Below are 21202 nucleotides of genomic sequence, written 5' to 3'. Positions count from 1 at the left end.
CTTTACTGCACTTGCTAGGTACCAAATATCCACTAGGTGGCGGCACACAATGGAAATCGACCCAAATTACTCAAACCCCTGAATTAACTGGAAAACTAACATGAATTCCTAAAGGAAGGCAGCACATCTCCACTTCACCTGACGAAGGAGCAGCACTCCGAAAGCTTGTGATTTCAAATAAAACTGTTGGACTACAACCTGGTGTTGTGTGACTTCTTACATTTGTCCACCCCAGTCCAACTCCGGCATCTCCACACCATTGAATACAAAAACAAGGAAGTTACACTAAACCTTTACAAATCACTAGTTAGGAACATAGGACAGAAGGAGGCCATTCAGCCCCTCGAGCCTGTTCCGCCATTCAATGAGATCATGGCTGATCTGTGGCCTAACTCCATACACCCGCCTTTGGCCCATATCCCTTAATACCTTTGGTTAACAAAAACCTATCAATCTCAGATTTAAAATTAACAATTGATCGAGCATCAATTGCTGTTTGCGGAAGAGAGTTCCAAACCTCTACCACCCTTTGTGTGTAGAAGTGTTTCCTAATTTCACTCCTGAAAGGTCTGGCTCTAATTTTTAGACTCTGCCCCCAGTCCTAGAATTCCCAACCAGCGGAAATAGTTTCTCTCTATCTACCCTATCTGTTCCCCTTAATATCCTGAAAACTTCGATCAGATCACCCCTTAACTTTCTAAATTCCAGGGAATACAACCCTAATTTGTGTAATCCCTCCTCGTAACTTAACCCTTGAAGTCCAGGTATCATTCTGGTAAACCTACGCTGCACTCCCTCCAAGGCCAATATATCCTTCCTAAGGTGTGATGCCCAGAACTGCTCACAGTGCTCCAGGTGTGGTCTAACCAGGGTTTTGTACAGCTGCAGGGTTTTGGCCTCAGCTGGAGTCTTGTGTACAGTTCTGGGCACCACACTTTAGGAAGGATGTCAAGGCCTTGGAGAGGGTGCAGAGGAGGTTGACCAGGATGGTACCAGGGATGAGGGACTTCAGTTATGTGGAGAGACTGGAGAAGCTGGGATTGTTCCCCTTACAGCAGAGAAGGTTAAGAGGAGACCTAATAAAGGTGTTCAAAATGATGAGGGATTTGATCGAGAAAGTAGAGAGAAACTGTTCACTTTGGCAAGTGGGTCGGTAACTAAAGGTCACAGATTTAAATTTAAAATAGTTACTAAAAGAACTAGAGGTGAAATGAGGAGAATTGTTTTCATACAGAGGGTTGTTCAGATCTGGAACGCACCATCTGAAAGGATGCTGGAATCAGGTTCCACAGGAACTTTCAAACAGTAATTGGACGAGTCCTTGAAGAGGACTAGTTTGCAGAGTTCTGGGGATAAAGCTGGGGTGTGGGACTAAATTGGACAGCTCTTTCAAAGACACGATGGGCCGAATCACCTCCTTCTGTGCTGTTAGATTCTATGATCAGTGTGAAGTCGCTGGTGTGTCAGCAGGTTGGATGGCTGAGTGAATCCCTTCCCACACACGGAGCAGGTGAACGGTCTCTCCCCAGTGTGAACTCGCTGATGTACCAGCAGGTAGGATGACTGAGTGAATCCCTTCCCACACACGGAGCAGGTGAACGGTCTGTCCCCAGTGTGAACTCGCTGATGTACCAGCAGGTTGGATGACTGATTGAATCCCTTACCACACACGGAGCAGGTGAACGGCCTCTCCCCAGTGTGTAGGTGTTGGTGTCTCTTGAGCTCCCGGGAGCTTTTAAAACACTTCCCACAGTCAGAACATTTGAAGGGCCTCTCGTCAGTGTGAACTCGCTGATGTCCCTTCAGCTCCCCGAAGCTTATAAAGCTCTTCCCACAGTCAGAACATTTAAAGGGCCTCTTGTCAGTGTGAACTCGCTGGTGTACCAGCAGGTAGGAGGGCCGAGCGAATCCCTTCCCACACACGGAGCAGGTGAACAGTCTCTCCCCAGTGTGTAGGTATTGGTGTCTCTTCAGATCCCCGGAGCTTTTAAAGCTCTTCCCACAGTCAGAACATTTAAAGGGCCTCTCGTCAGTGTGAACTCGCTGATGTGTCAGCAGGTTGGATGACCGAGTGAATCCCTTCCCACACACGGAGCAGGTGAACGGCCTCTCCCCAATGTGAACTCGCTGGTGTCTCTTCAGCTCCCTGGAGCTTTTAAAGTTCTGCCCACAGTCAGAACATTTAAAGGGCCTCGCGTCAGTGTGAACTCGCTGATGTGTCAGCAGGTGGGATGACCGAGTGAATCCCTTCCCACACACAGAGCAGGTGAACGGTCTCTCCCCAGTGTGAACTCGTTGATGTGCCAGCAGGTTGGATGACACAGTGAATCCCTTCCCACACACGGAGCAGGTGAACGGCCTCTCCCCAGTGTGTAGGTGTTGGTGTTTCTTGAGCGCCCCGGAGCTTTTAAAACTATTCCCACACTCAGAACATTGCATGAGTCTCTCCCCAGTGTGAAGTCGCTGGTGTCCCTTCAGCTCCCCGGAGCTTTTAAAGCTCTTCCCACAGTCAGAACATTTAAAGGGTCTCTCGTCAGTGTGAACAAGTTGGTGTTGCTTTAGTTCCCCGGGGCTTTTAAAGATCTTCCCACAGTTAGGACATTGAAATGGTCTCTCATCAGTGTGAACAAGTTGGTGTAGCTTTAGTTCCTTGGGGCTTTTAAAGCTCTTCCCACAGTCAGAACATTGAAATGGTCTCTCATCAGTGTGAACAAGCTGGTGTCCCTTCAGATACTGAGCGCTTTTAAAGCTCTTCCCACAGTCAGAACATTGAAATGGTCTCTCATCAGTGTGGACAAGTTGGTGTAGCTTTAGTACCTTGGGGCTTTTAAAGCTCTTCCCACAGTCAGGACACTGAAATGGTCTCCCATCAGTGTGAACTCCCTGGTGTGTTTGCAGGTGGGATGAACAAACAAATCCCTTTCCACACATGGAGCAGGTGAACAGACTGTCCCTGGTGTGACTGCGCCGTTGAACTTCCAATGCAGACGGGGAACTGAAGCCCATCCCGCCGTCCCCACCTTTACCCGGTTTCTCCCTGGTGTGACGGTGCACGTGTCTCACCAGGTCAGGCGATCGGCTGAATCCGCGTCCACACACTGAACACGTGTGCGGTTTGTCTGCGTTGCGATCCCTGCTCTCTCCTTCCATGTGCAAAGGCCGATGATATTCAGGTCCTGATGAATCAAGCGACTCTGTCAGATCTTGACGTGATGTTTGGTCTGAGCTTCCCGCCTGTAACTGCTCCACTTCTATAACCCTGTAAATTGAGATCAGAAAAGGATCAGAGGCAAACTGTTGTTTAATTTTCCCCTTTCCGAACCTAGGGGCAGTGAAGCTGATTTTCAGGCCCCAGCTGCTGCACAGGTTGGTTGAAAGGATCAGCAGTAATGGCGGCTGTAATACCCACAAGGCCCCGGCTCTGCAGAAAGTGCTCTGTTGACTCTGAGTCCCGCGCATGTGCTCATGGCCCCCGCGCTCTCCCTCCTGCTCTACAATCGCCCGTCCCGATCGGGCCGCAACACGCATGCTCAGCACACAAACCCCGCGGCTGGAACATCGGGCGTGCATGCGGAGCCGCAACATCTGGTACGCGTGCGCGGCTCAGGTGGGGGCGAGTCGGTGTTTCGCCTCAGCCGCCAGGGAGCTGTGCATGCGCAGGACGACCCAACATTCTTCCCGTCAGCAATCACTCCCTCGTTTCTTTAATAAAAACAGAAAATGCTGGAAATACTCAGCAGGTCAGGCAGCATCTGTGGAGAGAGAAACAGAGTTAACGTTTCAGGTCGATGACCATTCGTCAGAACTGCTTGCTCTTTAGTGTCAGCCAGTGGCTCAGTGGGTAGCACTCTTGCCTCTGAGTCAGAAAGTTGTGGGTTCATAGTCCCACTCCAGAGACTTGAGCACAAAAATCCAGGCTGACACTCCAGTGCAGTGCTGAGGGAGTGCGGCACTGTCGGAGGTGCCGTCTTTCGGATGAGATGTTAAATTGAGGCCCTGTTTGCTCTCTCAGGTGGATGTAAAAGATCCCATGGCACTATTTCAGGAAAGAAAGACTTGCATTTATATAGTGCCACCAGATATCCTAAAGTGCTTTACAGCCAATGAAATACTACAATGAAGTAGTCACTGTTGTAATGTGGGAAAGAGCAGGGGAATTATCCCCAGTGTCCGAGCCAATGTTTATCCCTCAATCAACATAAAAAAATGATAGATTATCTGGTCATTAGCACAGTGCTGTTTGTGGGAGCTTGCTGTGCGCTAATTGACTGCCACATTTCCTACATTACAACAGTGACTACACTTCAAAAGTACTTCATTGACTGTAAAGTACTTTGGGACGTCCGGTGGTGGTGAAAGGCGCTATATAAATGCAAGTCTTTCTTCCTTCACTGGTCTCACCAGCGACCTCTTCTGGCGGTTGGTTGCTTCACAGCCGAGAGTCCGCGCATGCGCACACGGAGCGGCGGTTTGGGCCGTGTCCGGCACTGCGACTCCTCCCGGTCACCAAGGGCAATGACCGCGCATGCCCAGAGGAGACCAAACACCCCTCCCCCACTCGGAGCTGCGCCTGCGCACTCGGATCCTGTCGGACGGAGTCGGTGCGGGGCCATTCCGGGGAAAGGCCTTGGTGTCGGTTCCAGAGTCGCGATCGGTGACGCGAAGTGAGTTTTCCCCGCTCCGATTGGGTGCAGAATGGCGCGGGGCGGATCGGGAGAGAATCGAGAGAAATAGAAAAACCTCAGAGTCCGCGAGGCCCCGGACCGAGCGGCGGCACTTGGACGGTGCACGTGATCTCCTCGGGGACACGTCACCCTGGCCCGCGGCCTGATTGACGGCAGCTTCCCACCAATAGGGAGCGAGCGGGGCGGGGCTGGAGGAGCGAGCCGGCGGCGGGTCCTCCAACCAATCGGGGAGCCCGAGGGGCGGGGCTTGCGGCACCCAGTGGGCGGGGCTGGAGGAGCCAGCCGGCGGCGGGTCCTCCAACCAATCGGGGAGCCCGAGGGGCGGGACTAGCGGCACCCAGTGGGCGGGGCTGGAGGAGCGAGCCGGCGGCGTGTCCTTCAACCAATCGGGGAGCCCGAGGGGCGGGACTAGCGCCTGCTGATTGACTGATCGCAGGGCAGCGAGTTTCTCCAGTCCCTTGTTCAGGGCCCGGGGCCCGGGGAGGCTGTGGGCCTTTATTCCCCGCATTGGACACAAGGTTTTACTACAGACTTTTTGAATTCATCAATAAAAGCAGATACACCTTGTGCTTCTGTAGAACAAACTTTCTAATATTTTATAGAATCAGAGAATGGTTACAGCACAGAAGGAGGCCATTCGGCCCGTCGAGCCCGTGCCAGCTCTCTGCAAGACCACTTCAGCGAGTCCCACTCCCTGCCCTTTCCCCGTAACCCTGCACATTTCTTTCCTTCAGGAACTCGAGGAGCCGAATGGTCAACTCCTGCTCCTATCTTCTATGTATCTATTATCTGAGGTGTGGAGATGCCGTAGTTGGACTGGGGTGGACAAATGTAAAAAGTCACACAACACCAGGTTATAGTCCAACAGCTTTATTTGAAATCACAAGCTTTCCGAGCGCTGCTCCTTCTTCAGGTGAAGCGGAGAAATGCATAAAGACACAGCTTATATAGTCAGAGAATCATGTCAGACATGATTCTCTGACTATATAAGCTGTGTCTTTATGCATTTCTCCGCTTCACCTGAAGAAGGAGCAGCGCTCCGAAAGCTTGTGATTTCAAATAAAGCTGTTGGACTATAACCTGGTGTTGTGTGACTTTTTACATCTATTATCTGAGGCACAGGTAGGCCCCACAGCGGCGGCGGACCTGTGAGGAGCAGCGGTGGTGATATAAAGCGAGGTGGGGGAGCAGGTAAGCCACACAGCAGCGGACCTATGAGGAGCGGCGGCGGTGATATAAAGAGCGAGGCGGCAGAGTTTATAGGGTGTCTGTAATTCTTGTGACACTTCCTGTGTCCCTGATAACCATGTGTGCGGGAAGTGTATCCAGCTGCAGCTACTGACAGAGCGCATTGCGGCGCTGGAGCTGCGAGTGGATACATACTGGAGCATTCACGATGCTGAGGACATCGTGGATAGCACGTTTAGAGAGTTGGTCACACCGCAGGTAAAGGCTGCACAGGCAAGAAGAGAATGGTTGACCACCAGGCAGAGTAGTAGGCACAGGCAGGTAGTGCAGGGGTCCCCTGTGACCATCCCCCTCTCAAACAGATATACCGCTTTGGATATTGTTGGGGAGGATGGCTTATCAGGGGAAGGCAGCAGCAGCCAACTTCCTGGCACCGTGGGTGGTTCTGCTGCACAGGACGGGAGGAAAAAGTGGGAGAGCTATAGTTATAAGGGATTCTATTGTAAGGGGAATAGATAGGCGTTTCTGCGGCCGCAAACGTGACTCCAGGATGGTATATTGCCTTCCTGGTGCAATGGTCAAGGATGTCTCAGAGCAGCTGCAGAACATTTTGGAAGGGGAGGGTGAACAGCCAATTGTCGTAGTGCATATAGGTACCAACGATATAGGTAAAACAATGGGATGAGGTCCTAAAAGCTGAATATAGGGGGTTAGGAGGTAAATTAAAAAATAGGTCCTCCAAGGTAGTAATCTCAGGATTGCTACCAGTGCCACGTGCTAGTCAGAGTAGAAATAGAAGGATATTTCAGATGACTACGTGGCTAGAGGAATGGTGCAAGGGGGAGGGATTCAAATTCCTGGGGTACCACAGGGATCGGTGCTGGGTCCCTTGCTGTTTGTGGTCTACATTAATGACTTGGATATGAATGTAAAGGGTATGATCAGTAAGTTCGCGGATGATACAAAAATTGGTAGGGTGGTAAATAGCGAGGAGGGTAGCCTCAGTCTGCAGGATGATATAGATGGGTTGGTCAGATGGGCGGAACAGTGGCAAATGGAATTTAACCCGGAAAAGTGCGAGGTGATGCACTTTGGGGGGACTAACAAGGCAAGGGAATACACAATGAATGGAAAGACCCTAGGCAAGATGGAGGGTCAGAGGGATCTGGGTGTGCAAGTACACAGATCCCTGAAGGCGGCGGAACAGGTGGATAAGGTGGTAAAAAAGGCATATGGGATACTTGCCTTCATTAGCCGAGGCATTGAATATAAGAGCAAGGAGGTTATGATGGAGCTGTATAAAACACTGGTTAGGCCACAGCTGGAATACTGTGTGCAGTTCTGGTCGCCACACTACAGGAAGGATGTGATCGCGTTAGAGAGGGTGCAGAGGAGGTTCACCAGGATGTTACCAGGGCTGGAGCGCTTCAGCTATGAAGAGAGACTGGGCAGATTGGGTTTGTTTTCCTTGGAGCAGAGGAGGCTGAGGGGGGACATGATTGAGGTGTTCAAAATTATGAGGGGCATAGATAGGATGGATGCTGAGGAGCTTTTTCCCTTAGTAGAGGGGTCAATAACTAGGGGGCATAGATTCAAGGTAAAGGGCGGGAGGTTTAGAGGGGATTTGAGAAAGAACTTTTTCACCCAGAGGGTGGTTGGAGTCTGGAACTCACTGCCTGAAAGGGTTGTGGAGGCAGAAACCCTTACAACATTTAAGAAGCATTTGGATGAGCACTTGAAATGCCATAGCATACAAGGCTACGGGCCAAATGCTGGAATATGGGATTAGATTAGACAGGGCTTGATGGCCGGCGCAGACACGATGGGCCGAAGGGCCTCTATCCGTGCTGTATTACTCTATGACTCTATGACATTGGAACCGGTTCTGGGGGAGGTGGGGCTAGTACAAACCTGACGGTTTGCACCTGGGCAGGACCGGGACTGATGTCCTAGGGGGAGTGTTTGCTAGTGCTCTGGGGGAGGGTTTAAACTAAATGGCAGGGGGTTGGGAACCTGAGCAGGGAGACAGAGGAAAGGGAAACAAGGATAGAAGCAAAAGACAGGAAGGAGAAAAACAAAGGTGGCGGTCAGAGAAATCATGGGTTTAAATCAAACATAGCCACAGTAAATAATAATTCTAAAAGGTGTAAGAGTGTTAAAAAAAACAAGCCTGAAGGCCTTGTGTCTTAATGCGAAGAGCATTCGTAATAAGGTGGATGAATTAGTTGCGCAAATAGAGGTAAACGGATATGATATGATTGGGGTTCCGGTGTAAGAACCGGGTTTTTCTGGTCCTCTTCTTGAGTTCCGTAGTACGAAGAATTCCAGGCTCGAGGGTTCGGAGAGTTAAAACAACATAATTTTATTCATAATAACAACAGAAAATGCTGGAAAAACTCAGCAGGTCAGGCAACATCCGTGGAGAGAAATTTGAGTTGACGTTTCGGGTTGGACCCTTCTTCAAAACTGGAAAGAAAAGAAACTAGATCGAAGGCAGGGCTGCGATTGGACAGAAGAATAAAAGAAACAAAAGAAGTAAAAGAGATTAGAAGCTAGACGAGATGGTAATAGGCTGAGATTGGGTGTAAAGTGTACTGGCAGGGCAAAAGATAGCTGCCAGGTGTGAGAGAGAAACAAAAGGAAAGGGGGGGGGCGGGAAAGGAGTGGAACAATTACAAGAGAAAATGAAATGGGGGCCGAGCTTATGGTCTGAAATTGTTGAACTCGATATTGAGTCCGGAAGGCTGCAGACTGCCTAATCGGAAGATGAGGTGCTGTTCCTCGAGTTTACGTTGAGCTTCCGTGGAACAATACAAGAGGCCAAGGACGGTGAGGTCCGAGTGGGAATGGAGCGGTGAATTAAACTGACAGGCGACCGGAAGCTCGGGGTCACCCTTACGGACTGAACGGAGGTGTTCCGCAAAGCGGTCACCCAATCTGCGTTTGGTCTCCCCAATGTAGAGGAGACCACATCGTGAGCAGCGAATACAGTATACTAGATTGCGAGAAGTACAAGTAAATCGCTGTTTCACCTGGAAGGGGTGTTTGGGGCCCTGGACAGTGGGAAGGGGGGAGGTATAGGGGCAGGTGTTACATCTCCTCCGCTTGCACGGGAAGGTGCCAGGCGAAGAGGAAGGGCTGTTTGGGGTGATAGAGGAGTGGACTAGGGTGTCTCGGAGGGAGCGGTCCCTGCGGAATGCTGAAAGGGGAGGGGAGGGGAAGATACGTTTGGTGGTGGGACCACTTTGGAGGTAGCGGAAATGCCGGAGGATGATCCGTTGAATGTGGAGGCTGGTGGGGTGAAAGGTGAGGACAAGGGGAACCCTATCGTGGTTCCGGGAGGGAGGGGCAGGGGTGAGGGCAGAGGTGCGGGAGATAGAACTGACATGGTCGAGGGCAGTGTCAACCACAGTAGAGGGGAATCCTCGGTTGCGGAAAAAGGAAGACATGTCTGAAGCACTGGTGTGGAAGGTGGCGTCGTCGGAGCATTTCATTATATTCATATTCATTACTGTTCGGAGTGGTCATACAGCATATTGACAGTACATTCGTGTCCCGAGGGTCACACCGGGTTAGACACGTGGTGCCAGCATTTACGTCCCCGGGAGATGTCTGACCCTCTTGATGTTCCACACGCCTTCTGGCTAAGAGAGAGAATACCGGTGGGGAAGCCCCTATTATACCGTGGGACAAGGGTCACTACATCACTTTCCTGGCAACAAGTGTTTTGTTACATCACTTCCCTGGCAACCAGCGTTCTCCAATGGGAATTACTCAAGCCCTTTCGGTTTGACCATGATCTGGTCTTCAGTCTGGCAAGCAGGTCCTGACTTGTCTCACTGCTGTGGGCACCGAACAATGGCTAGTCAATCATTCTCTAGTCAGCAGTTAGGCCCTTTCAGTGGCCCTGATCTGGTCGTCAGCACGTCGTTAACACTTGGCCTCAGGCTGAGGCAGATTCTCTGTTCTGCTAGCTTTTGCACTTTGCACAGCTGGGGCTGCTTTTTAATCTAATCTAGACTTTCCTTGTGTGAAGCCATTTTTGTAAGCCAATTCATTGCCCATTTTATTCACGTTTCCACATCGGAAGCATGGCTCCAGGGTGACCAAGGCTGGGAACTCAACATCCAGGGGTATTCAATATTCAGGAAAGATAGGCAAAAAGGAAAAGGAGGTGGGGTAGCATTGCTTTTTAAAGAGGAGATTAACACAATTGAAAGGAAGGATATTAGCTCTGATGATATGGAATCTGTATGGGTAGAGCTAAGAAATACCAAGGGGCAGAAAACATTAGTGGGAGTGTTATACAGACTGCCAAACAGTAATGCGGAGGTTGGGGATGGCATTAAACGGGAAATTAGAGACGCGTGCAATAAGGGCACAGCAGTTGTCATGGGTGACTTTAATCTACATATAGATTGGGCTAACCAAATTAGTAACCATACTGTGGAGGAGGAATTCCTGGAGTGTTTACGGGATGGTTTCCAGGACCACTATGTCGAGGAACCAACTAGAGATCAGGCCAACTTAGACTGGGTATTATGTAATGAGAAAGGATTAATTAGCAATCTTGTTGTGCTAGGCCCCTTGGGTCAGAGCAATCATAATATGATAGAATTCTTCATTAAGATGGAGAATGAAGTAGTTGACTCAGAGATTAGGGTGCTGAATTTAAATAAAGGAAACTGCGATGGTATGAGGTGCGAGTTGGGTAGGATTGATTGGGGAATGTTGCTCAAAGGGTTGACGGTGGATAGGCTATGCAAACATTCAAAGATCGCATGGATGAACTACAGAATTTGTTCATCCCTGTTTGGCATAAAAATAAAACAAAAAAGGTGACTCAACAATGGCTAACAAGGGAAATTAGGGATAGCATAAGATCCAAGGAGAGGACATATAAATTGGCCAGAAAAAGTAGTAAACCTGAGGATTGGGAGCATTTGAGGATTCAGCAAAGGAGGACAAAGGGATTAATTAAGAGGGGGAAAATAGAGTATGAGAGTAAGCTTTCAGGGAACATAAAAACTAACTGTAGATATGTGAAGAGAAAAAGATTGGTGAAGTCAAACATAGGTCCCTTGCAGTCAGAATCAGGGGAATTTATAATGGGGAACAAAGAAATGGCAGGCCAATTAAATACATACTTTGGTTCTGTCTTCACAAAGGAGGACACAAATAACCTCCCAGAGATGTCGGGGAACATAGGGTCTAATGAGAGGGAGGAACTGAAAGAAATCAGTATTTGTAGGGAAATGGTGTTTGGGAAATTGACGGGATTGAAGGCCGATAAATCCCCAGGGCCTGATAATCGACATCCTAGGGTACTTAAGGAAGTAGCCCTAGAAATAGTAGATGCATTGCTGGTCATCTTCCAAAATTCGATAGACTCTGGAACAGTTCCCATGGATTGGAGGGTAGCTAATATTACCCCACTATTCAAAAAAGGTAGTAGAGAGAAAACTGGGAATTATATCAGTAGTGGGGAAAATGCTAGAGTCCATTGTAAAAGATGTAATAGCAGAGCACTTGGAAAACAGTGACAGGATCGGACAAAGTCAACATGGATTTACAAAAGGTAAATCATGCTTGACTAATCTACTGGAATTTTTTGAGGATGTAACTGGTAGAATAGATAAGGGAGAACCAGTGAATGTGGTGTACTTGGACTTTCAGAAGGCTTTCGATAAGGTACCGTATAAGAGATTAGCGTGTAAAGTTAAGGCACATGGGATTGGGGGCAAGGTACTGACTTGGATCGAGAACTGGTTGGCAGACAGGAAGCAAAGAGTTGGAATAAACAGGTCTTTTTCCGAGTGGCAGGCAGTGACTAGTGGGGTACCGCAGGGATCGGTCCTAGGACCCCAGCTATTTACAATATATATAAGTGATCTAGACGAGGGAACTAGATGTAACATCTCCAAGTTTGCAGACAACACAAAGCAGGGTGGGCGTGTGTGAGGAGGATGCCGAAAAACTCCAGTATGATTTGGACAGGTTGGGTGATTAGGCAGAAGCATGGCAGATGCAGTATAATGCGGATAAATGCGAGGTTATCCACTTTGGTGGCAAAAACAGGGAGGCAGATTATTATCTGAATGGCAATAGATTGGGAGACGGGGAAGTGCAACGAGACCTGGGTGTCCTTGTGCACCAGTCGCTGAAGGTAAGCATGCAGGTGCAGCAGGCGGTTAAGAAGGCAAATGGTATGTTGGCCTTCGTAGCGAGAGGGTTTGAGTACAGGAACAAGGATTTCTTGCTGCAGTTGTACAGGGCCTTGGTGAGACCACACCTTGAGTATTGTGTGCAGTTTTGGTCGCCTTATCTGAGGAAGGATGTTCTTGCCGTGAAAGGAGTTCAATGAAGATTCACCAGGCTGATACCTGGGATGGCAGGAATGACGTATGAGAGATTGGGACGATTGGGCTTATACTCACTGGAGTTTAGAAGAATGAGAGGGGATCTCATTGAAACTTATAAAATTCAAACAGGACTGGACAGACTAGATGCAGGAAGGATGTTCCCGATGGCCGGGGAGTCCAGAGCCAGGGGTCACAGTCTAAGGATAAGGGGTAAGCCATTTTGGACAGAAATGAGGAGGAATTTCTTCACCCAGAGAGTGGTGAACCTGTGGAATTCACTACCACAGAAGGCAGTACAGGACAATATATTAAATATATTCAAGAAGGAGTTGGATATATTTCTTAAGGCTAAAGGGATCAAGGGGTATGGGGAGAAAGCAGGGACCGGGTACTGAATTTTGATGATCAGCCATGATCGCATTGAATGGCGGAGCAGGCTAGAGGGGTCGAATGGCCTACTCCTGCTCCTATCTTCCATGTTTCTGTGTTTGTATGTTTCAGTTTGAACTGGAGTGGAGATGCAGGAGAAGCTGCTGGGTTTAACCCTGATGCGCTATCAATTACTCATAAAAGACTGAGAGTTAAGAGAGTAACTAAAGGCTTTTATTAACAAAAAGAATGAAGGTCTGCCTCGAGTGGTCGACCGGTCCAGGAATACAAAGGGCTGGGGAGCAGCCACCTTTATACTAGGACTTGTGGGAGGAGTCAGCCGAGGCATGTCCAGGCATGTCTACAGTGGAATACAAACAGTATACAAACAGTGGTTTACCACATTCACCCCTTGTTTAAAATTGAGTCCGGCGGGGTGAAGTGTATCAAAAGTCAATGTATTGGAGTCGCTCCGGAGGTCTTGCCTGCCGCTGTGATCGGCGTGGCGACGGCAGGGGTAGTGAAGCTTCCGGCGTCAAGTCCCGCGTAGGCTGTGGCGCTGGCGTGTCGTCCTCGTAGATGTCGAGCGGGTCGCAGGACCCAGGCCTGCCGTCTGCTGGGGCTGGATATCGGATCGTGGGGGGGGTGGTAGTGGGTAGTGGGTTACTGCGGCCCCCGAGGGTGCAAGGTCTCTTATGGAGACTGTGTCCTCCCCCCGTCCGGGTATGCAATGTAAGCATACTGGGGGTTGGCGTGGAGGAGGTCGACCCTCTCGACCAGGGGGTCCGTTTTATGGGTCCTCACGTGTCTTCTCAGTAGGACCGGCCCTGGGGATGTCAGCCATGGCGGTAGCGATGTCCCCGATGTGGACTTCCTTGGGAAGACAAACATTTTCTCATGAGGGGTGGCGTTAGTGGCAGTGCAGAGCAGTGACCGAATAGAGTGGAGCGCATCGGGTAGCACATCCTGCCAGCGGGAGGTTGGAAGGCCCCTAGACTTTAAGGCTAGCAGGACGGCCTTCCAAACTGTCGCATTTTCTCTTTCCACCTGTCCGTTCCCCCGGGGGTTGTAACTGGTGGTCCTGCTTGTGGCAATACCCCTAGTTAGCAGGTACTGACGGAGTTCGTCGCTCATAAACGATGAGCCCCGGTCGCTATGGATATAGCTGGGGAAGCCGAACAGGGTGAAGAGGTCGTTCAGACATTTAATGACCGTGGCACTGGTCATGTCCGGGCAGGGGAAGGCGAACGGGAAACGGGAGTACTCATCGATAATATTGAGGAAGTACACATTGCGGTCGGAGGAGGGGAGAGGCCCTTTAAAATCGACACTCAGGCGCTCGAAGGGGCGAGTGGCTTTTATCAGGTGGGCCCTGTCTGGTCTATAAAAGTGCGGTTTGCACTCAGCGCAGACTTGGCAGTTCCTGGTCATGGTCCTGACCTCCTCGATAGAGTAAGGCAGGTTGCGGGCCTTGATGAGATGGAAGAACCTGGTGACCCCCGGGTGGCAGAGGTCATTGTGGAGGGCCCGCAGTCTATCGATCTGCGCACTGGCGCAGGTGCCACGCGATAGCGCATCCGGGGGTTCATTTAGCTTCCCGGGCCGGTACAAGATCTCGTAGTTGTAGGTGGAAAGTTCGATTCTCCACCTCAAGAGCTTGTCATTTTTGATTTTGCCCCTCTGCTTGTTGTTAAACATAAAAGCAACTGAACGCTGGTCAGTGAGCAGGGTAAATCGTTTTCCGGCCAGGTAGTGCCTCCAATGACGCACAGCCTCCACAATCGCCTGGGCCTCCTTCTCAACAGCGGAGTGTCTGGTCTTTGGGCCTTGGAGGGTTCGTGAAAAGAAGGCCACGGGTCTCCCCGCCTGATTGAGGGTAGCGGCCAGGGCAAAGTCGGACGCGTCGCTTTCCACCTGGAAGGGGATGGATTCGTCCACTGCGTGCATGGTGGCTTTGGCAATGTCCTCCTTGATATGGTGGAAGGCTAAGCGGGCCTCTGCCGTCAAGGGAAAAGAGGTGGACTTGATCAGCGGACGGGCCTTGTCCGCATAGTAGGGGACCCACTGGGCGTAATAGGAGAAAAACCCTAGGCACCTCTTCAGGGCCTTGAGGCAGTGGGGCAGTGGGAGTTCCATAAGGGGACGCATCCGGTCGGGGTCGGGGCCGATGACTCCGTGTTCCACAACACAGCCAAGGATGGCGAGGCGGTTTGTGCGGAATATGCACTTCTCCTTGTTATATGTCAGGTTCAGGAGTTGGGCGGTGCGGAGGAATTTTTCGAGGTTTGCGTCATGGTCCTGCAAGTCACGGCCGCAGATGGTCACATTGTCCAGGTATGGGAAAGTGGCCTGCAACGCATTTTGATCTACCATCCGGTCCATCTCCCTTTGGAAGACGGAGACCCCGTTGGTGATGCCAAAGGGAACCCTAGGGAAGTGATAGAGGTGGCCGTTTGCCTCAAAGGCAGTATACTGGTGGTCCTCAGGGCTGATAGGGAGCTGGTGGTACGCTGATTTCAGGTCAATGGTCGAGAAGACGCGGTACTGCACGATCTGGTTGACCATATCAGCTATGCGGGGGAGTGGGTAAGCGTCCAGTAGGGTGTAGCGATTTATTGTCTGGCTGTAGTCGATGACCAGGCGCTGCTTCTCGCCGGTCTTAATGACCACAACCTGGGCTTGCCAGGGGCTGGTGCTGCCCTCAATAATCCCTTCCTTCAGGAGCCGCTCCACTTCGGTTTTAATGAAAACCCTGTCCCCGGCACTGTATCGCCTGCTCTTTGTGGCGATGGGCTTACAGTCGGGGGTGAGGTTAGCAAACAGTGGGGGGGGGGTGACTCTGAGTGTGGAGAGGTTGCACCTGGTGCGCGGCGGGCAATTTGGAAGCTGCTGGCTGCGGACTGTGAGTGGGGGGAGGGGTCCACCGTACGCCATCGTAACACTTTTAAGGTGGCACTGAAAATCTAACCCCAGTAGAACGGCAGCGCAGAGGTCGGGCAGGACCAGAAGTTTAAAATTATCATACAGAGTCCCGTCTACTACGAGTGTCACCACGCAGTAGCCGCCAATGCCCGCCGACTGGGACTCGGAGGCCATAGAAATCCGCTGGTGCGCAGGCAGGACTGGGAGAGAGCAACGCCGCACCGTGTCGGGGTGGATGAAGCTCTCCGTGCTCCCAGAGTCAAAAAGGCAGATTGTATCGTGACTATTTACCTTAATGTCCATTGTGGAGCTGGCCAGCTGGTGCGGTCTCGCTTGGTCCAGTGTAACGGATGCCAGCGTAGGGGTCGGTGTGTCACTGCGGGTATCAGATGAGGCGGTGTTGGGGGCCTGCTGCGTTCCGGCTGTCATCCAAGATGGCGGCGTCCATGATCCCCATGTGGCTGGAGGCGTCCAAAATGGCTGCTGTACCGGTGGTTCGCACATGGCCGGGGAGGCCCAAGATGGCGGCCCGCATGGCCCACACGCGGCGCTGCTGGGGTTCGGGGTGGCTTTAGCCCTGCAGACGCTAGCGTAGTGTCCCTTCTTCCCGCAGCCCGAGCATGTCGCGTTTTTTGCCGGGCAGCGCGCTCTGGGGTGTTTTGCCTGGCCACAGAAGTAGCATTTCTGGCCTTGGGGCACTGCTGTCTGGCCTTGGGACACTGCTGCGGTAGTTGGGCCGTTGCTGGGGTGTGGCTGGGGTGGCACGGCGCTATGAGACGGTCCTACCGTGTCCCAGGCTGTCATTCCCCGCGGCGTCCACAGTGCAGAGGAGTAGGCATCCATGCCCTGGTAGGCTGCATCCAATGAAAGTGTGAGTTCAGAGGCGGCCCGCTACAAAAGTGTCCCGGATAAGTTCCTCTGTGTACACGGCGGCCTTTACATCCTTACATCCACAGGCCCGGCCAAGCACAGACAGTGCCTGAAGGTATTCCACGGTCGATTCCCCAGGTTGTTGTTTACGACTCCCCAGAAGGTGCCGGGCGTACACTTCGTTCACTGGGCACGTGTACTGGTCCTTGAGGAGCTTGATGGCATCCGCATACGAGGTCGCGTCTTGGATGACCGAGTACACTCGGTGGTTCACTTTGGAGGTCAGGACATCCAGTTTGTCCTCTTCCGATTTGATTGCTTCGGAGGCGGTCAGGAATTTTTCGAAACACTTAAGCCAGTGAGTAAACTTGGTGGATGAGTCCGCCTCCCAATGATCTAAGTCCAGGCATGCTGGTGTGAGGATCTTCTCCATTATAAAAATGTTGTTAATAAAATTGATGCGCTATCAATTACTCATAAAAGACTGAGAGTTAAGAGAGTAACTAAAGGCTTTTATTAACAAAAAGAATGAAGGTCTGCCTCGAGTGGTCGACCGGTCCAGGAATACAAAGGGCTGGGGAGCAGCCACCTTTATACTAGGACTTGTGGGAGGAGTCAGCCGAGGCATGTCCAGGCATGTCTACAGTGGAATACAAACAGTATACAAACAGTGGTTTACCACAAACCCCCAGTACTTCTGAGCCCAGGAGGACCCAACAATTTCCAATGTGAGACTGTCAAGGGAGGTGGATTCTAGGGGAGATTAGATTGTTACACAGACACTGTCCGTACAATGTAAAAGAGTATTGTTTTAGGAACAAGTATTTCTGTACAGGCTTTTAATCCAGTTTACATCTACAGATTTGTTTTAATTCATTCTTGGGATGTGGGCGTAGCTCGCAAGAGCAGCAAATATTGCCAATCCCCAGTTTCCCGTTGAGAAGGGGCTGGTGAGTCACCTTCTTGAACTACTGCAGTCCGTGTGGTGAAGGTATTCCCACAATGTTGTTCGGTAAGGAGTTCCAGGATTATGACCCAGCAACGATGAATATATCTGAGTCAGGATGGTGTGTGACTGGGAGGGGAACTTGGAGGTGATGGTGCTCCCATACAACAGCTGCCCTTGTCCTTCTAGGTGGTGGAGGTTGTGGGTTTTGGAGGTTTTATCAAAGTTCTGGTCGAGTTGCAGATGTATAAAGTTCCTTTCCTTCGCCCCCTCCCCCTCCCACTCCCACCTCTCTCTCTCTCTCTCTCCTCCCATAGAGGCCAGAGTCTTGTGTAGGCCCAGACCAGGTGGCGGATTCCCTTCCCTGAAGGACATTAGTGAACCAGTTGGGTTTTTATGGCAATCCGGCAGCTTTCATGGTCACTTTTCTAGTGCCGGCCCCACAAATGACCAGATTCACTGAGCTCAATTTCACAACCTGCCTTTGTTTTCTTGTGGGTTGTCTCTCACGCTCCCTGTTTTAAATTAATTTTACAGGGCACTGGAAGGGGAGGATTTACAGACGGTAAGCTCAAACCAAACATCACTTCAAGATCTGACAGAGTCACTCGACTCATCGGATCTGAATATCACTGGCCTCTGAACATGGAAGCAAAAAGCACTGTTCACAGCGGGGAGAAACTGTACACGTGTTTTGTGTGTGGACGAAGCTTCAGCCAACCCTCTGACCTATCGAGACACAAGCGCATTCACACCGGGGAGAGGCCGTTCACCTGCTCTGAGTGTGGGAAGGGATTCACTCAGTCATCCCACCTACTGACACACCAGCGAGTTCACACTGGAGAGAGACCATTCACCTGCTCTGAGTGTGGGAAGGGATTCACTCGGTTATCCACCCTGCTGACACACCAGCGAGTTCACACTGGGGAGAGACCGTTCACCTGCTCTGAGTGTGGGAAGGGATTCACTGATTCTTCCAACCTGCTGAGACACCAGCGAGTTCACACTGATGAGAGACCTTTTAACTGCTCGGACTGTGGGCAGTGCTTTAAAAGTTCCGGGGAACTGATACGCCATCAACGTGTTCACACTGACGAGAGACCATTCAGGTGCTCTCACTGTGGGACTGGGTTCAGGCAGTCATCTGAGCTCACTATACACCAGCGCACTCACACTGGGGAGAGACCGTTCACCTGCTCTGAGTGTGGGAAGGGATTCACTAATTCATCCCACCTGCTGACACACCAGCGAGTTCACACTGATGAGAGACCTTTTAACTGCCCGGACTGCGGGAAGTGCTATAAAGGTTCCGGGGAACTGATACGCCATCAACGTGTTCACACTGACGAGAGACCGTTCAGGTGCTCTCACTGTGGGACTGGGTTCAGGCGATCATCTGACCTCACTGTACACCTGCGCACTCACACTGGGGAGAGGCCGTTCACCTGCTCAGTGTGTGGGAAGGGATTCACTCAGTTATCCCACCTCCTGACACACCAGCGTGTTCACACCGGGGAGAGGCCGTTCACCTGCCCTGAGTGTGGGAAGGGATTCACTAATTCATCCCACCTGCTGACACACCAGCGAGTTCACACTGGGGAGAGGGCGTTCACCTGCTCTGAGTGTGGGAAGGGATTCACTCGGTTAGCCACCCTGCTGACACACCAGCGAGTTCACACTGGGGAGAGGCCATTCACCTGCTCTGAGTGTGGGAAGGGATTCACTGAGTCATCCACCCTGCTGAGACACCAGCGAGTTCACTCTGACGAGAGACCTTTTAACTGCTCGGACTGTGGGAAGTGCTTTAAAAGTTCCGGGGAACTGATATGCCATCAACGTGTTCACATTGGGGAGAGACCGTTCAGGTGCTCGCACTGTGGGACTGGGTTCAGGCAGTCATCTGAGCTCACTGTACACCAGCGCACTCACACTGGGGAGAGGCCGTTCACCTGCCCTGAGTGTGGGAAGGGATTCACTTGTTCATCCACCCTGCTGAGACACCAGCGAGTTCACACTGGGGAGAGGCCGTTCACCTGCTCTGAGTGTGGGAAGGGATTCACTCAGTCATCCATCCTGCTGAGACACCAGCGAGTTCACAAGTGACTGCAGGGGTTGGATTCTGTTGTTGTTGCTGCTGTTAATCACATCCAGGACTGAACCATGTTCATTCTGACAGTTAGGGTTTGTTTCTGCTGATGTTAATAACCCCTATAACTGGGCTGGAGTTTAATATTCTGGATAGATGTCAAATAAGTCAGCTTTGTTTTAAACACATTGTTGTAGATTTTTGCCTTTCCCACCTGAGTGTTTAGCATCACCTGGCTGGAGCTCAGAAAGGACAATCTGGGGGAGGATCGTACAGTGGGAACAGAACTCCAGCCTGGACACAATCCTTCAGGGTCACACTGAGAGGGGCAAACGGCACTTTGGTCTTTCTCGTCTCTCTTCACTGACAGCAAAGTCCCCATGAGGGTTAATCTCGAGGCGTGTGAGAAACGTGTCCCAGCCGCTCTCTGCCATGGTTCAGAGCTCCTAGGCACGGAACAGAAGGCTCCTTTAGGAATGTACCCCAGTGCTTTTTTTTTAATGGCCTTTTTAACATGTGTTGCTACTTTTAGTGATTTGTGTATCTGTATCCCTGGATCCCTCTGCTCCTCCAGCCCATTTAGCACTGCGCACACCGGGGCCCTGCTGGACCACCGGGGAGCGGGGTGTCGGATCAAGAGGAGCGCCGGGCTGAGCGATCGCGGCTGACACCCCGAAGAAGAAAGGGGAAGGGGGCAGGTGCTGGCAGTCGGCCAAAATTAAAAGTTGCCGCCCGACACCTGCCCTTTAAGTGGCGCTGCTGCGGCGGCAAGAATGACCCCTGACCCTGTCGGACATATCATCCGGCGATAGGTCAGGGGTTGCAACCCAAGGTTGCAGCCAGGGTGCTGCGCATGGCGATGACGTCATTGCTGGCGGTGCAGTGCTGCGGGGTGCTACCGGCTACCGCCGCCACTAAACTCCCGCTGAATATCGCGGGAGGCACAAAGCAACCCAATTTCACCCCCTTGTCCAAGTAGTGTGTGGCCTCCTTATTCTTCCCACCAAAACACACCACCTCACACTGATCTATAGTGAAATTCATCAACACACCACCTCACACTGATCTACAGTGAAATTCATTAACACACCGCCTCACACTGATCTATAGTGAAATTCATCAACACACCACCTCACACTGATCTACAGTGAAATTCATTAACACACCACCTCACACTGATCTATCGTGAAATTCATCAACACACCACCTCACACTGATCTACAGTGAAATTCATTAACACACCACCTCACACTGATCTATAGTGAAATTCATAAACACACCACCTCACACTGATCTACAGTGAAATTCATTAACACACCACCTCACACTGACCTACAGTGAAATTCATTAACACACCACCTCACACTGATCTATAGTGAAATTCATTAACACACCACCTCACACTGATCTATAGTGAAATTCATTAACACACCACCTTACACTGATCTACAGTGAAATTCATTATCACACCACCTCACACTGAACTACAGTGAAATTCATTAACACACCACCTTACACTGTTCTATCGTGAAATTCATCAACACACCACCTCACACTGATCTACATTGAAATTCATTAACACACCACCTCACACTGATCTGTAGTGAAATTCATAAACACACCACCTCACACTGATCTACAGTGAAATTCATTAGCCAATTACATGCCCATTCTGAAATTTTTTAATGTCTTCTTGCATTTTGTCTTCCTCAGGATTAACTCTACCTCCCAATTTGGTGTCCTCAACAAATTTTGAAATTGTACCTCTGATTCC

At 50.8% G+C, this 21202-nt stretch overlaps 1 protein-coding gene across 1 annotated transcript; it reads left to right on the top strand.

Moving 5' to 3' along the window:
* The first annotated feature begins 1094 nt into the window (after positions 1–1094).
* Positions 1095–19445, top strand: LOC147096549 (uncharacterized). The gene is made up of 2 exons (XM_085973837.1): positions 1095–1118; positions 18135–19445. Exons 1-2 carry the CDS (start codon positions 1095–1097, stop codon positions 19443–19445), a joined length of 1335 nt encoding a protein of 444 aa, XP_085829963.1.
* Positions 19446–21202: the final 1757 nt, after the last annotated feature.

This window comes from Somniosus microcephalus, unplaced genomic scaffold (assembly GCF_052327205.1).
Source record: "Somniosus microcephalus isolate GS21.2 unplaced genomic scaffold, FLI_Smic_1.0 unresolved_chr1, whole genome shotgun sequence".
Classification (NCBI taxonomy): Eukaryota; Metazoa; Chordata; class Chondrichthyes; order Squaliformes; family Somniosidae; genus Somniosus; species Somniosus microcephalus.
Note: the sequence above shows the minus strand (reverse complement) of the source record. Positions and strands in the feature narration are given on the sequence as shown.